General features: G+C 49.2%; 6 protein-coding genes across 6 annotated transcripts; 2 read left to right on the top strand and 4 right to left on the bottom strand.

Annotated features, from left to right (window-relative positions):
* Positions 1–555: 555 nt before the first annotated feature.
* On the bottom strand, positions 556–2,438 carry FOBCDRAFT_177989 (amino acid/polyamine transporter I; the record flags this gene model as incomplete). The annotated part of the gene is made up of 4 exons (XM_059608541.1): positions 556–1,689; positions 1,751–2,026; positions 2,102–2,178; positions 2,233–2,438. The coding sequence occupies 4 exons, from the start codon at positions 2,436–2,438 to the stop codon at positions 719–721; spliced, it is 1,530 nt and encodes a 509-aa protein (XP_059464327.1). The 3' UTR covers positions 556–718.
* Positions 2,439–3,252: 814 nt separating this feature from the next.
* On the bottom strand, positions 3,253–4,846 carry FOBCDRAFT_129712 (putative mitochondrial cytochrome b2; the record flags this gene model as incomplete). The annotated part of the gene is made up of 3 exons (XM_031175078.3): positions 3,253–3,416; positions 3,470–4,645; positions 4,720–4,846. The coding sequence occupies 3 exons, from the start codon at positions 4,844–4,846 to the stop codon at positions 3,253–3,255; spliced, it is 1,467 nt and encodes a 488-aa protein (XP_031046211.3).
* A 627-nt stretch (positions 4,847–5,473) lies between these two features.
* FOBCDRAFT_248506 (oxidoreductase, FAD-binding protein) lies at positions 5,474–7,118 on the top strand (the record flags this gene model as incomplete). Its single annotated transcript, XM_031175077.3, has 3 exons — positions 5,474–6,583; positions 6,645–6,911; positions 6,975–7,118. Exons 1-3 carry the CDS (start codon positions 5,525–5,527, stop codon positions 7,116–7,118), a joined length of 1,470 nt encoding a protein of 489 aa, XP_031046210.2. The 5' UTR covers positions 5,474–5,524.
* Positions 7,119–7,596: 478 nt separating this feature from the next.
* On the bottom strand, positions 7,597–9,298 carry FOBCDRAFT_248505 (putative 3-octaprenyl-4-hydroxybenzoate carboxy-lyase; the record flags this gene model as incomplete). The annotated part of the gene is made up of 3 exons (XM_059610849.1): positions 7,597–8,136; positions 8,198–9,225; positions 9,283–9,298. The coding sequence occupies 3 exons, from the start codon at positions 9,296–9,298 to the stop codon at positions 7,597–7,599; spliced, it is 1,584 nt and encodes a 527-aa protein (XP_059464326.1).
* Positions 9,299–10,025: 727 nt separating this feature from the next.
* FOBCDRAFT_105304 (flavo protein) lies at positions 10,026–10,595 on the top strand (the record flags this gene model as incomplete). Its single annotated transcript, XM_031175075.3, has 1 exon — positions 10,026–10,595. A coding segment is annotated over one exon (570 nt), but the record flags the coding sequence as incomplete, so codon positions are not given.
* A 55-nt stretch (positions 10,596–10,650) lies between these two features.
* Positions 10,651–13,087, bottom strand: FOBCDRAFT_177975 (uncharacterized protein). The gene is made up of 3 exons (XM_059608540.1): positions 12,789–13,087; positions 11,694–12,705; positions 10,651–11,639 (listed from the first exon to the last, which is right to left on the bottom strand). The coding sequence occupies exons 1-3, from the start codon at positions 13,079–13,081 to the stop codon at positions 10,668–10,670; spliced, it is 2,277 nt and encodes a 758-aa protein (XP_059464325.1). The 5' UTR covers positions 13,082–13,087; the 3' UTR covers positions 10,651–10,667.
* Between the last annotated feature and the right edge of the window lie 921 nt (positions 13,088–14,008).

Genomic DNA, 14,008 nt, shown 5'->3' with positions numbered 1-14,008 from the left:
TCATGGGTACTTTCTGCATCCCAAACAGGTGTCGTCTCCTGCCACCAGTGTCCTCGAACGCCGCCGATGTACATAAGGTCGACTTACGTTACACTGCGGCCGCATCTTGCACATTCCGGCCTGCACTCACACTGACAGACTAGCTCCTGGATACAACCCTCGGGGGCCATTACCTTTGACGGTAGTAATCTGTCCCAGACATAGGAAATGCAGTGCCTGGATCCTCCGTGATTCGGAACGGTCAGTGACTAGCCGCACCCTTCCGCTGGCGTTCCGTTGAAAGGCCATTCCTACCCTGGTTAGCTCGGAAAGGCCCATGGGCTGAAAGAGAATACGGGGCAACCAATTAGAGAATCGCCGTTACTCCAGGGTGAGTACTCCGTTTGCCACGATTTAACACACAGAGTCGCAGCTAGATTTGTGAAGGGGTGATAGTCTGGGGGAATCCTCACATCCTGGGACTCATCATTGGGGGAGTTTCCCCAGTACCGTCTCGATGGGATGTAAATATTTACTAAAAGGCAAACGAGCAGAAGACGAGAAGCGGATTTCAGGTCATAATGGAAACGTAAATTAATAGCTACAACAAAGACATGGCTCCTAGCAGTCAAAACATGCAGCAGAACTTCGTACAGCCCAGAAAGCAAATCACACAAACCTGAGGGAAGCCACGCAGTCTCCCCTCCTGATTCCAAACGAACCAGGTCTTCCGATTCTGTCACTTGACTTCCATTCCCTCCACGACGGTGGCTGCTACAACCGGCATCTTGAACTTCTTCCTACCAATAAGGGCAAAGTGGACAGCTCCAAGTATAATCCAACCAGACATAACAGCCACTGAGTAGTTCATATTCTCGGACGTTACAGGCAAAGAACCCGGGAATAGACTAAAGATGATAGAAAACACCATCCAAATAATGGCAGCCAAGTTCAAGAAAATTCCTAGAACCTTTCCCAACTTGAAAGGGCCATAATCTGATGGTTGCAGCTTGCTTCGGCCCCAAATCAGCATGCATGCAACAGGCATTAAGTAGGAAAGGTACATTCCCGTAGCGGACATGGACAAGATGGCGTTGGACGCTGTGGGGTTGACCAAGTACAGCAAACCAAGCAGCAAATCGAGCACAAAAACCACAAGAACTGCATTGACTGGAATCTTGAGCTTAGGTTGGATATGCCCGATCCATGAGTGGAAGGGAGTAGCGTCATCGCGCGCAAAGGACCACAAAGTTCGAGAAGCAGAAGTCATGCCTGCAGCAGCGGCAGCAATTGCTGTCAAAGCCGATACCAGGACCATGAATGTAGTGCCGACGACTGAATGAGTCGCATCGTAGTAGATCTGGATGAAGGGAAGTCTGTAGGGTGTAGCCAGGATGCGGTCAAGCGATCCCGCTGAGAACAGCAACATTGTGACATAGCCAACGCCCATAGCACCGTTGATGGCGATGCTTCCAATCATCGCGAGTGGTACATTGCGGCGAGGATGCGGTAGTTCTTCAGCCAGATGGCAAGCACCATCGTACCCTAAGAATGGATATATAGAGCTGATCATGCCGACAATCCAAGCAACGCCATCATTCCAATTCGTATTATTGAAGGTCGTAGTGAAGACGTATTCAGAAGTGTTTTTCTTGGACGTGACACCGAGTGCGATTAGGACGGCAAGGAATCCAAAGATATGGAGGGCGCCTGGTGTTGTTAGAGCCTGTCTAGCCAAGGGAAGAAAGGAGGGGAGGCGTGGTGAGCATACCGGAGATAAAGTTCGCCGTCGGGAGCACCCTCTCGCCGATAATGTTCAACATTGCACAATAGATCAAAATGCCAATGTAGATGAGAGTGGCGTGCCATCGCTCTGGGTGATAGGATGGATTGCCGAGGGAGATGAGACCCTGGACCATGAAGCTCGAATAAAAGCCAGCCGATGCAAGTAAAACAACCTGGCCGCCAATAGATATCCACCCTGTGAGCCACGAAGCTGTCTTTCTACCACGGTCGGGAGATAATGCTGTGACCCAATGATACTGGCCTAAATATGTCTTAAGTCTCTTCTCGGTTCCAAGGCGCGAACGGGTTGCGTGAAGCGCTTTATTAGAGTACTTACCACCAGACGTCGGATATATTGAGGCGATTTCGGCAAGAGAGGCGCCAATCGCGAGGGTAAATAGAAAGGAGAGAATACTGCCACGGTTGTGAGTAGACTGACAGTCAATGCTACCCAAGACTTAATCTTACAAGTTATACCAGAGGCATGGCGCACCGCCGCTCGTCAAAGCCGCGGCGATGGAGGCTGAACAAGCCTCCCACGTCCCCATCAAGCAAAGGCAGAGACCAAGAAGAGATGGTAGCGAGAAACGTCGTTGGAGTTCGTCCTTGTAGCCGAGGTTGGCGAGCTCGACCGCATCAGTGTTCTTGGTTGTCACCCGTTCAGCGTCCGCCATGGAGTGAGATCTTTCCATAGGGAATTCCATCTTCTCCGATGGCCCCGAATCCTTTGTCTTGGAATTCATCTCTTAACATAGATAGCAGTAGGCGAGAGATATTCAATTGTTATTTGAAGGCAGAAATAGCAAAGCCTCATGTAAGAAAAGGCAGGAGAGTGTATGTAATGTCTCGTGTGTGTTTCTTATATCAAACATGCTGCCTCTGAACAGCGAGATGTTGCAGGGGACAGGATCCGTAAGCGAAGCGGAAGGGTTCCCCTCACCAGGCATAGCATATCGTTGGTAGAGGATAGCGTCAAGAGGATGAGCTAGCGCAGCAACGAATCAATCTTGCGACTAAAGACGTGGTGCAGGCGGAACGCGACTCCGTGAGCATGTTCCGACTAAATTCCCAATTCCTCTCTGGAGAGAGTATTCGTTGGTCCAATTCACAACAGTGTTCTTTGTTTATCGCTACAATGGCGTAGAAGCCTTTATTGTTTAGTAACGTGGCTAACACCTGCATCTCAATCCCAAGTGATCAAGAGTAGGAAGTGGGCGCAATCAAACTCATCCAAGTATGTGGCGTAAACCATCCCGCGACTCCGTGAACACCCCGCATTTCCGACTCAGCGTCAGGATCATGTTAACGGACTCTACGCCTACAAGCGGAACGCGAAGTCCGCGATCTACACTTACCCAACCCTGTAGACTCATGGGTGATAACAGGCTGGGTTGAGCGGCACTGCATTGGTCAGGATTTCGGGAACATTATACATGAGGTGAGATACTAAGGACTTGTTGTACTATCTAACCCCAATCTAGCAACTGACTACAATCTGCTCTTTGGCAGAAGACGTCTGCTTGGAAGATCGTCATTTGGCCCGGGAACTAGATGATCCAGGTCTCTTGTGTTCACATAACCAGGGTGAGCGTCCCGCATCAAGTCTGTTATTCCACAAAGCCTAATAGCGGTCTCCATCTCATCCTTGATAACTGCAACACGAGTGAGCCTTGTTAGTCAAATTTGTCAGAGTGGGGGAACATACTGTTGATTGCATGCTCAACTCCTTCTTGACCATAGCCGAGAGAATACAAAAACGGGCGGCCAAAGCCGACTGCTGAAGCGCCAAGACAAATAGCTTTGACAACGTCGGATCCCCGTCTAAACCCTCCATCAATGAGGACTTTCATACCTTTAAACACTTCTGGACAGATCCTGTTCACTTCCAAGAGCGTTAGAATAGCAGGGGCTGCACCATCGGCGGCCCGCCCACCATGATTACTGATGACGATGCCGTCGCAGCCTACAGCTAGGGCCATTTGTGCATCGGATGCTCGCTGTATACCTTTAATGACGATTGGTATGTCGCCAAGAATGCTACGTAGCCACTTGATGTCGTCCCAACAAACGTTTGGGTCAATGAAAGACGAAGCAAGTCGCGCAAACCCTGCCCCTTTCTTGTCTCTCATCTGTCCAGACCCTAAACTTGACGAGGCTCGCTCATCCTCTTCCCGTTTCGATATAACCGGAACATCCACTGTTACAAAGAGAGCCTTGATCTTACCGGTAGAAATAGCGTCCCGAATGGCGGCCTCGGACTTTGATCGGTCTTTGTTCACATACAGCTGGAAGAAAGCTTGTCTCTCCGTAGCTTCCAAGATCTCTAGATGAGGATATGACGACGGGGTAGCAAAACATTGGACAATGCCAGTTCTTGCTGCAGCACGCGCCAGTGTAATCTCGCCTTCGGCGCCGCCAAGTTTTGACCCTCCTGTGGGCGAGATGTAGATGGGAATTGAAAGGTCACATCCAAATAATCTCTGACGAGTATTTATCTGTCCAACTTTTCTCATTATCTCTGGCCGGAGCCAAATTCGATTGAGAAACGTATTATTTGCATCGCGTGTAATGTTGTCATTGGAGCCAGTGTGAATGACTGCCCAAGGCTTAGTGGCGAGGAACCTTTCCGCCACTCGCTCGAAGTCGTTCAGGTTGATGATTTCACTCAGATCAGGCTTGGACTTAGATTCGGATACGATATCAATAGTAGCGTCAAGATTGGAACTTGCAACCTTCTCCTGGCCTTTCCATGCCGCATCGATTGTCGTCGTGTCCAACATGCCTATGTGGCAGCTTGTGGGTAAAGATTTCTTAATCAAGGACGGGGAGTGTATCTCATTGTACGACGTGGAGGCATCTTGGCCAGCATATTGATAGATGACTGTTGAGTTCAGAAAGTTAGTAATTCCATGATTATTGCTTCTTGTGGCAAAGAGCTTGCGGTAGTAGGCTTACTCTCTTCCCCACCAGGATGTTCAGGCACAAACTGGGTCATATCGAATACCTCGCCATTGACAACAATCCATACATCCTCTTGAATCCCATGTTGGCGTATTTCCGCCACGCTTACTTTTCTAGGCATGAGAGAAGTGTTGGCTTTAGATCGTGTCTAGTACTTGTCGGATTGGCGTCTCAGAGGAGGCTTTCGGCTTTCCTAATTGTTGGTCACTATGAATGAATTGAGAGTGAGGGTGCGAAATCACAGAATATAGTCTGTACGTAATAGCGATTATTCCATTGACTCTCCCAAACCTACCTCCGCCATAGCAGACTGGGTGATTTTGGATGGTCTACTTCCCGTGGGACTCGGCTCTTTTGCCGTGCAACCCCGTAGCCAGAGGTTCGGATACTCAGTCCGTAGTGCTGGATAACTGTTGCAATGTGTAGCCTACACCTGTTCAATACGGATAACCTATCCTCCACAGTTATTCCTCTGATTCAGAATTCGTCGATGAATACTAGCGGAATTCGTCCATGTGGTGTAGGGAGACTTGCTTTAGGAATGTTCCGAGGGCTTCTAACTGGCCACGAAAACCCCAACGTAGCTTCCGAAGTGGAATATTCTGTAACCCATGAAACGGATGAGATCACGCGGGGTTTTCATTTTACGGTTTACGGAGCAAAACGTGGGGAAGTAGTCGAGACAGTTTAATACAAATGTTGAAGTCGCTGACTCAATTGTCAGATATCCCTCTGCAGCATTATAGTCCTTGCCTCAGTCACCATTCAATTAATCTTAGCATCACACAAATCCAACACCATGTCAGACGATCGCTACTATACCACTACACCCAAGTACTCCAAGAAAGTCCTGGTTCAAGGGGACCCAGATTACGAGAAATGCCGACGAATGAATCCCACCGCCCACAAGATTGAGCGCTTTCCTGCTGAGATACACATTCCCGAGACACCTGCTGAAGTAGCCAGAGCCCTCGCACGCGCAACTGAGCTTGGTGTACCTGTTGGTGTTCGATCTTCTGGTCACATCTTCCATTTTCCTGCCCTTTTTCACGGTGGCATTCTTATCGACGCGGTCAACCTGAACCGCCGCATCGACTATGACCCTATTACAAAGGAGATCTGCTTCGGTCCCTCCTCTCGTGTTGAGGAATTGGCTGCAAAGCTGAAGGAAGTCAACCGCTTCTTCCCTCATGGCCACGCTCCTACTGTTGGATCGGCAGGCTTCATGCTAGCTGGTGGCCAAGGCTGGTTTGTTCGGGGCTGGGGCGCGACGAACCAAACATGGATCACCAAGATCGAGATGGTTGTTCCTGATGGCCGCACTCTCATCGCTAGCCGTACCGAGAACCAGGATCTCTTCTGGGCAGCTCGTGGTAGTGGCATGGGCTTCTTCGCTGTAGTCACACGCTTCTGGGGTCGCACAATTGAGAGATCTACCATGTGGGAGAAGACTCTCAAGTTTGTGATCAATGATGAGAACTACATGGCCCTGATGAGTTGGGCTATTGAGCGTGGCCGAGACACTCCCAAGTATGGTACTGATCTGAACTTGACCATCGACTACCGCGAGAAGTATGATCCGGCCTATACCACAGATGACGTTCCCCCCAACGCGACACTTGTTCTTACTCTGAACAACCTTTGCTATACCGATACGCAAAGAGAAGCCCGCACTCTGCTCAGCGCATATGATAGGATTACACCTGAAGTTGCTGACTTTCTCATCGAGTCAAAACCTGTCCAGGTTCGAACATTTGAGGAGGTCTTTGCCCGCAAGCGTACTTTCCTAGGTAACGCTGGCCAAGAGCGGTGGTCTATCAACAGCATTATGAACGATCCAGATGTCCCTCTTGCTCGAGTAAGTATATCTCCAAAACTAAAGACAGTGCAGAACACTAACCATCCTTGTCCAAACCTAGCTCCTTGAAGGCATCCGACCTGCCATGCTAAAGCTGCCGACCCGCGTCTCTTCTGTCTTCATCTGCCACTGCGACATCAAACCGGATGAGGATGACGCCTGTTTGAGTCTGCCTCAAGATCTGTACATCTCAACACTCACTGGCTGGACCGACCCCAAGCTAGAGCCCAGCATCATGCAGCCCATGCGTGACTATTACAGACAGGCTTTCCCTGTTGCTGTCGGTCAGTACATCACCGACATAGATATCAACTGTGAAGATGCCAATGTGAGTAATTCGAGTAGCTGCGGTCTGATCATGCACTGACGCGTTGTTTTCTTCTTCTTATAGTCCAAGGTGATGAGCGATACTGCATTGGCCAAGTTCCTTCGTATTCGTGAGAAGTACGACCCAAAGGAGCTGTTCCCTACCTACAAGGCCTTTATCAAGACGTCGAAGAAGATTAACAAGCTACAAAACAAGTCAAGACTTTAGGGGGGTGATTTAGTATAGCCTGTTGCAATAAAGGTGTGATCTTTCTTGATTTTCCGCATATTCTAGAAGCTGGACCAGCCTGGACCTACTTGACTACGTATTTTAGATATCATTGTGAGTTCCTAAGCGCAACAATGCGACAGCCTCCTATGTATCTAAATCAAGCATGCATCCTCCAGCGTTAATCACAACATTTTATGCGCGCAACTTAGATGCAGGCACCATGTGATGCACCAGTTCTGTACTGCGTTCCTTCATTTACCTTTGCGCATCACTATCAGCGAACTACGAATGTTTCAATAACTATACCCAGCCCGCAGTGATAAATATTTCGTGATTTCCCTGCAGTCGTCATTGATTTGGAGCAGATCTTGCAAATAATCTCATGATCTCTGCCACATAAGCTATTATCTGATCGCAGCACCAAGAATGCGAATACATTTATACGTTTCCAAGCTACCGCATCTACACCCTTGCCTTATAACTGCACAGTAAATCCCATATCCTTCCATCCTGCCTGAACCTTGTTCTTTATGTCATCCGGGTACGACTTATTGAAACTACATTCCCTGAAATTCTTCTTTCCCTGATACTCAATCGGCATCAAACAGTCTGAAACAATCTTACCACCCTGAGTTGGATCACCGTGTGGCCCGTGAGACATGTACGGCGTAATTGGATGACCTCTAACCTTCTCGAATAGGGTCTCGTCCTTGCCAGGGCGACATCGAGTGACTAGAGCCCACATAACATCATTCCAGTTGAAAACGTCGATGTCGTCGCCAATCAAGATGATACGGTTGACAAGCATACAGCTCTTGTCCTTGAAGGCAAGATCACCTATTCTCCTACATAACTCGGCCGAACTAGTTTTCATGTCTCCCAGTTTCTCTGTGTCAACTTGCAGCGCACACCATGTGGCATATGTCTCGAGGGGACAGTTGGCTTCTTTGATCGGAAGTCCTTCGCGCTGTAGCAGCTCGAGAAGCTCGGCAGATGCAAGTGCTGCTGTTGTGTGCTGTAGTTGTCGCAAATTAGTATAGTTATCTAAAATATTGGCTGAGGGGCTGGGGTCTCACCGATTCATCAGTGATACGGCCCGGGACAGACACAGGCATGATAGCATCGTTGCGATATGTGATGGCGTCAACAGTAAACAGAGGCTGCAAGCGTTGATCACCCTCAAATATCACCCCGAGATAATCCTCAAAGGGACCCTCGTGAGCCTTATCAGTCAGTGAAAGTGTACCCTCGAAAACAATCTCCGAGTTGGCAGGAACAAGGAGATTGTTGAGCTCGCATTTTACAAGATCAAGCGGCTTGCCTACTAATGCGCCAACATATTCAGCTTCAGAAACACCCTCTGGTACTGGCATGGCGGCTGCCAAGGATGCAGCTGGTGGAACACCAAAAGCCAAAGCCCAGGGGACTTCCTTTTTGCCCGCAGCCAACCACGCATCACGTATCATGGAATTGTGCTGGCCACCACCGACAAGACAGACTATACGATTCTTATCATAGACCATACCGCGGAAGATAGACCAGTTCGTCCAAGAGCCATCGGGCATTTGGAGGACATGCACACCGTACGTCTGGATGTACTTGCCTCCATCGCCGGTGTGAAGAAAGGGCACTGGAAGGGTAGTAAGATCAACCTTGTCCCCGATAATCTTGTTGTCCTTGCATGGGCCCGATGGGAGCACATTAGGAGACAGGACTTTAGCCCTCTTGCCGGATTGCCATCTGTGGCATATCTCCTTCCAACTCGCAGTGGGCTCCAAGCCAAGACTCCTGGCTATCCTTCCATATCTGTCCTTCTCGCTCGGTCGAAGACTAGCTGCGTTTCCGGCGACGCGCCATAGACCGTCACGCGCACCCTCTATGTTGTTGAAGAGGGGGGCTTTGTCGTTGACTTCGCTCACACGCCGGATAATTGCGCCGAGTTCCAAGTGAGGATCGACCCCGGTGTTGATTTCGACTAAATCGTTGTCATGGCGTAGCATGTCTAGAAATTTGCGGTAGTCGAGTTGCGCCTCTTGGGGGTCCGGCCCATCGGCAGTTTGAGAGGTACTGTATTTTCTGCCCCGTGGCAAGGCGCCAGAGACACCTCCACGCTTCGTAAGGTTGCTGGTTAGGCCTCTTGGGAATAGCAGGTGCAGCTTACTCGGTGCTTGAAGCATTGCGCTAAAAAGGACGACTTGATGTTGGGATACTCAATTGCTCCGAAGACTGACTGCCAGCCGCTTCCAGTCACACTTCAATTGGCAACATTAATATTCGTGTTAATAATACTGCCCATCATCTCCAGTAACCGCCCTAAGTCGTCCAGTTACAGCAGATGTGAAGCACTGAAGTCTAGCCGGACGCTAATTTAGGAACGAGTTCGGGCCACTGCGGAATCCTCCGAAGAGGCACAAACGCTAGCGAGCCAGTGTTACTGGAATTGAGAACACCAGCGGCCGATCCAATACATCAGGATAACTCCATGTTGTCGTCACCGAATATCGGCCCTCTTCAGTCCAAGATACCTTTGAGTTGCCGCGTGGGGCGAAAGTGTGCGGAATCAAGACGCCTTTAGTACAGTTTCTCGATTGTCATGCCATACATACTTGTCAACAACTCCTGGCTGTCTCTGAAACATGTCAATTTTATGACAATACCCTTTGGAGTAACCGTCTCTGCTCCTAGTATCAATCCAATTCTGATCTGACTATGAGGAAGCCTACTCAGCTCCGACGCATTCATTCGCCTTCAAAGCTATTGTCTGCTCGTGGGCTACAATGTCCACAACGCCAGAACCCTCTTTTCCCTCCCCCAAAGCATACATCCAGACGCTGTTTCACTGTTCCAAGCAAACCTTTGAACCCGCCACCAACGTTCACCTCATCCTCTATTCACCAAACGCCATCTCGCCCTCGTCGCATTGTTGTAGGGATCACCGGGGCCACAGGAGCACCATACGCCATCGCTTTGCTGAGGCTTCTACGTGAACTTGGGATAGAGACGCACGTTGTCATTAGTAAATGGGCGCTAGCGACTCTCAAGTACGAGACGACAATGACTGAAGAACAGATCCGTTCGCTAGCACATGCGAATTACACCGCAAGAGACGTCTCAGCCCCCATCGCATCAGGATCATTCCAGCACGACGGTATGGTCATTGTACCCTGCAGTATGAAGACACTATCAGCTGTAAGAAGCGGCTACTGTGATGATCTGATCTCGCGGGCGGCAGATGTGACCTTGAAGGAGAACAGGCGGTTACTCATGGCCGTGCGAGAGACCCCGTTGAGTGATGTCCACTTGGACAACATGCTGTTCCTACGGCGAGCTGGGGCTATCATATTTCCGCCTGTTCCTGCATTCTACACCAACCCTGACAGTCTGGAGGATGTAGTTAACCAGAGCGTGGGGCGCATGTTGGACTTGATGGGGGTTCACACGGATGGATTTGAGAGATGGGACGGATTCAAGCAGAACAAGTCAGTAGTAAGATCAGCACAGGCTATCAAAGTATCTCATGCCTAATTCCGTTCATAATACACTTTTTCAAGACTGCCATAGAAGTGAACCGGGACTAAGAGTAGGCCATTTGTCCATGGACGAGGTTGGTAATTGACCAGATCCGAACCAGGGCATCGAGTCAGAGGAAGCTGGTGAATTAATAGCAAATGGTAAGTCGTTCTCCAAATCCAAGAATGCTGAGTCGAGCAGCTCCTCAGTTGCCCTCGAAATCCTCATTGACTGAGTCTCTTGTGATGTGGGGACGTTCACTGATGCATTCCCATTTTGCTGCATGTTTTGAGCTGTGATGTCCGTGCCTGTGCACTGCTGATTCTGACCTTCTTGCGTGGGATACTCATCAGGACGTACAATACCCATTTGCACCAGTAAATCCCTCATGCCAACGAGACGTCTTTTTAACCTCCTCGCAGCTCGCGAAGACTTGCTGTATGTACTTGACAGTAAGTACGCGTTCTCAAAGTTCCTCTTTGCCTGGTCGAAGAAGTTGCTAGGCAGAGCATCGTTGACGTTGTCACGATTTTCCTGGACATATGCCAGCACGAGGAACAATAATGCACAGCCAGCAGCTAGTATATGCTGAAACGGCGGGTGTTGTTTCTGATAGACATCAGTGTACCGGTTAAGCCGCGTCAACGTGTCAACGATGCAGTTCACCAACTCGATTCCAGGCTCAATGCTACGCTGGCTGACGGCACTTGGCACGTTTGGAAAGAAAAAGGGTCGAAGGAGGATTCCGCGAACGGCGTGGGCACGGAGATGTAGGAGTATGGCCCAAGCTGGAGGAAGCGACGTATTCGCATGTTCCATATTCTGTAGTGGTCCAAAGTCAAACTTCCCCACCGACTTCTTTCGCCATTGCTCGATTTGAAAGTTCATAAATTCAAAGTCATCATTGTCTTCACAGCAGGTTCCCTTGGCGCCCCGTATTATGGGCTCGCTGAATTTGTCGCTGATGGCAGTGAAGGCTGTCATGGCCATGAGGTACGGGTTTTTGAGCTACAGGCCACGTTAGTTAGTTAGTCCAAATATTCAAGAGGAATGCACATTTACCCTTTGTCGCAACTCAATGTCAAATTCCCAGTTACTGAAGTTCGTCGGCAATCCTGTAGATGCGCTCCATTGCCGGTCGAGAACCTGAATTGTGCTGACTATGACAGCATGTTCTTCAAGATCAGCCTCCGTTTTCACAACATGGCGTAACACGTCGGTGTTGTGCAAGCCAGACTCCATAAAGGTCCGGCCAGCAAGTCCACACATGCGCCAGGCATACCGGGGCATATTCTTATAGTAGTGAAGAAGTCCTACTAGAAGGACGATCACGATATGCTTGATGGTCGGCCTTGGTGAGACAACCTTGGCATTGATCAGTTCCCTGCAACTCAGGTAGAGAGTCTCAGCAGCTCGCAATGACTCGGAGCCAGGCATCGTGGACTCTACACAAAGAGCCACGGCAATGGCAAGATTGGCGACGATGAGATCCTCTTCGTCCACGGCCGATAGAGTGCAGTTATTCGGGAGAGTCTGTTTTGAATACCAGTATTCGACCGTTTTGACAAGCGACGGCGCATCGACGATGGGATGGTACTCGCATATCGTCTCTTGAAAAACAATAAGGAGAGAGTTGACCTCCCGGGAGCTGAGGATGTTTCTAAAGAGAAGTAATCTCTGCTGCCGCGGCAATGACGATATTTGCAGCTGAGTAGGTCGGTTAAGGTTCCCAAACTGATCAATTTCCACATCTTCATCATCAGATTGGTTCTCTTCGATGCTGACAGGAAGTGGCTTATCCGCCTTGGAAGTGGCATGGTTCAATAACTTGCTCTGGGCGAGATTGAAGCTGTAATCCGGGCTTGTTGGCCCGTAGAACTTGCTGTGCGGGCGAGCCTCCTTGGCCCCGACAACAGAGGGTGTTATCAAAGACTGAGACATTTGAAGATCCGGATCTACCAGCGTCTGGCTCGATGCCGTGTAAAGAGACTGAGAAGGGATGTTTTTCTCGGTGTTGTTTTGCCTCACTTGTGCTGCCAGAGATTCAACTTGTTGCTGGAGGTTTACTAGAAGACTTCCTAGCGATGCCGTCTGAATTCTGCTATAAACTTCAGTAAAACAAAGACCAAATCTTTAAATTTCACAGGTGTCTCTTACGTATCGTTGTAGAGTTGCTGTTCTTGAGAAAGATGCGGCTCAAGCTGCCGCCTCATCTGGTCATCCTGCACCTGAGCTGGATTCGCATCGCGCCAATCGTTGGTTGGCAGGGTATACACGCACTGCTGATTGCGGCCGACGCAGTGTTCGCAGGGATATCTTCCGCTGCATCGGCCCTTGCGTTTGCGGCATGCGTCGCATGCTCGTGTGGCATATCGCACTCGCTTCTTGCCTGTACTTTCACTTTCACCTTTTGAAGCTGCCAACCGCTTGGCTGACTGGTTTTGACTCATGGTGGTTTGACAGCAAAGGTGGCGAGCAGCAGGCCACAGAAAAGATTAGATGGTGGTAAACGAGACAAAGCAAGATGATGTATCGGAGGAAGGGAATTGAAGCACGAAGTCTGCTTTAAAGTTTAACACGGCAAACAGTGGCGCAAGCAAGGCAATTGCACTGCAAGTGGTCTTTATACAAGGGTGAGTCTGGCTGCAGCTTGTAAACCCTTAGATACGAAACTTCACACGGAGTACATCTCACCAAGGTCTCGAATCTTACCCCGCTACCTATGATGTTGTATTGCCATTGGTTCAACTGGCAAAGTCCAGCGGCAACAACAGTGAATCCAGGACTCGAACACTAACACCTGATAACAAGGAAACCCGTACTCTACAATAAAACGCCAAAACGCGGGGAAAAAGTGGTCCTTGAACCTAGTGACCTTAGCTGGCTGGAGGAGAACAAGGGGTGAAGATAAGGCATCCTACCCTGCGCGACTGCGCGACTCAGATAACTAATCAGAAACCAATGGTTGACTTAATCGACTGGATGTTACCCCCTAAAGATAAACAAAGTTCAGGGAAACGAGAATAGCCGAGCCGCAACGAGTCAAAAGATATGCCTTTGTACTGCACCTGATTTTGTGACTTGCCAGGAGAGCTAACTCGCGGGCCCTTTTGGATAAATATTACTCAGCATAATTCACCAATTTAATTAGGACATATATGATCTTTTATTTCTTCTGCTAGTTAAATTCTAACTTAGGGGTAACAACTTGAAGGGTTATCTGCCAATGCCGCTCATATCTATGCACCTTGTTTGCTCTTGCAGATTAGAGAGATTTAGAATCACAAGGCCGAGAACAGATGGGGTCCAGTTTCAAGCTACGGAAAGAAAGATCCACAATATCACCAATCTCAAGGGTCAAGTACCGGAACGATGTC

The sequence above is a fragment of the Fusarium oxysporum genome, chromosome III, assembly GCF_013085055.1.
Source record: "Fusarium oxysporum Fo47 chromosome III, complete sequence".
Classification (NCBI taxonomy): Eukaryota; Fungi; Ascomycota; class Sordariomycetes; order Hypocreales; family Nectriaceae; genus Fusarium; species Fusarium oxysporum.
The sequence above is the reverse complement of the archived record's forward strand: the minus strand, read 5'-3'. Positions and strand labels throughout refer to the sequence as shown.

Coding starts and splice junctions, on each gene's coding strand:
- FOBCDRAFT_177975 (XM_059608540.1), bottom strand. CDS start 13,081: ATGAGTCAAAACCAGTCAGCCAAGCGGTTGGCAGCTTCAAAAGGTGAA. Junction 12,706..12,788: donor CAGCAACTCTACAACGATAC/GTAAGAGACACC, acceptor ATCGCTAGGAAG/TCTTCTAGTAAACCTCCAGC. Junction 11,640..11,693: donor ACATTGAGTTGCGACAAAGG/GTAAATGTGCAT, acceptor CGTGGCCTGTAG/CTCAAAAACCCGTACCTCAT.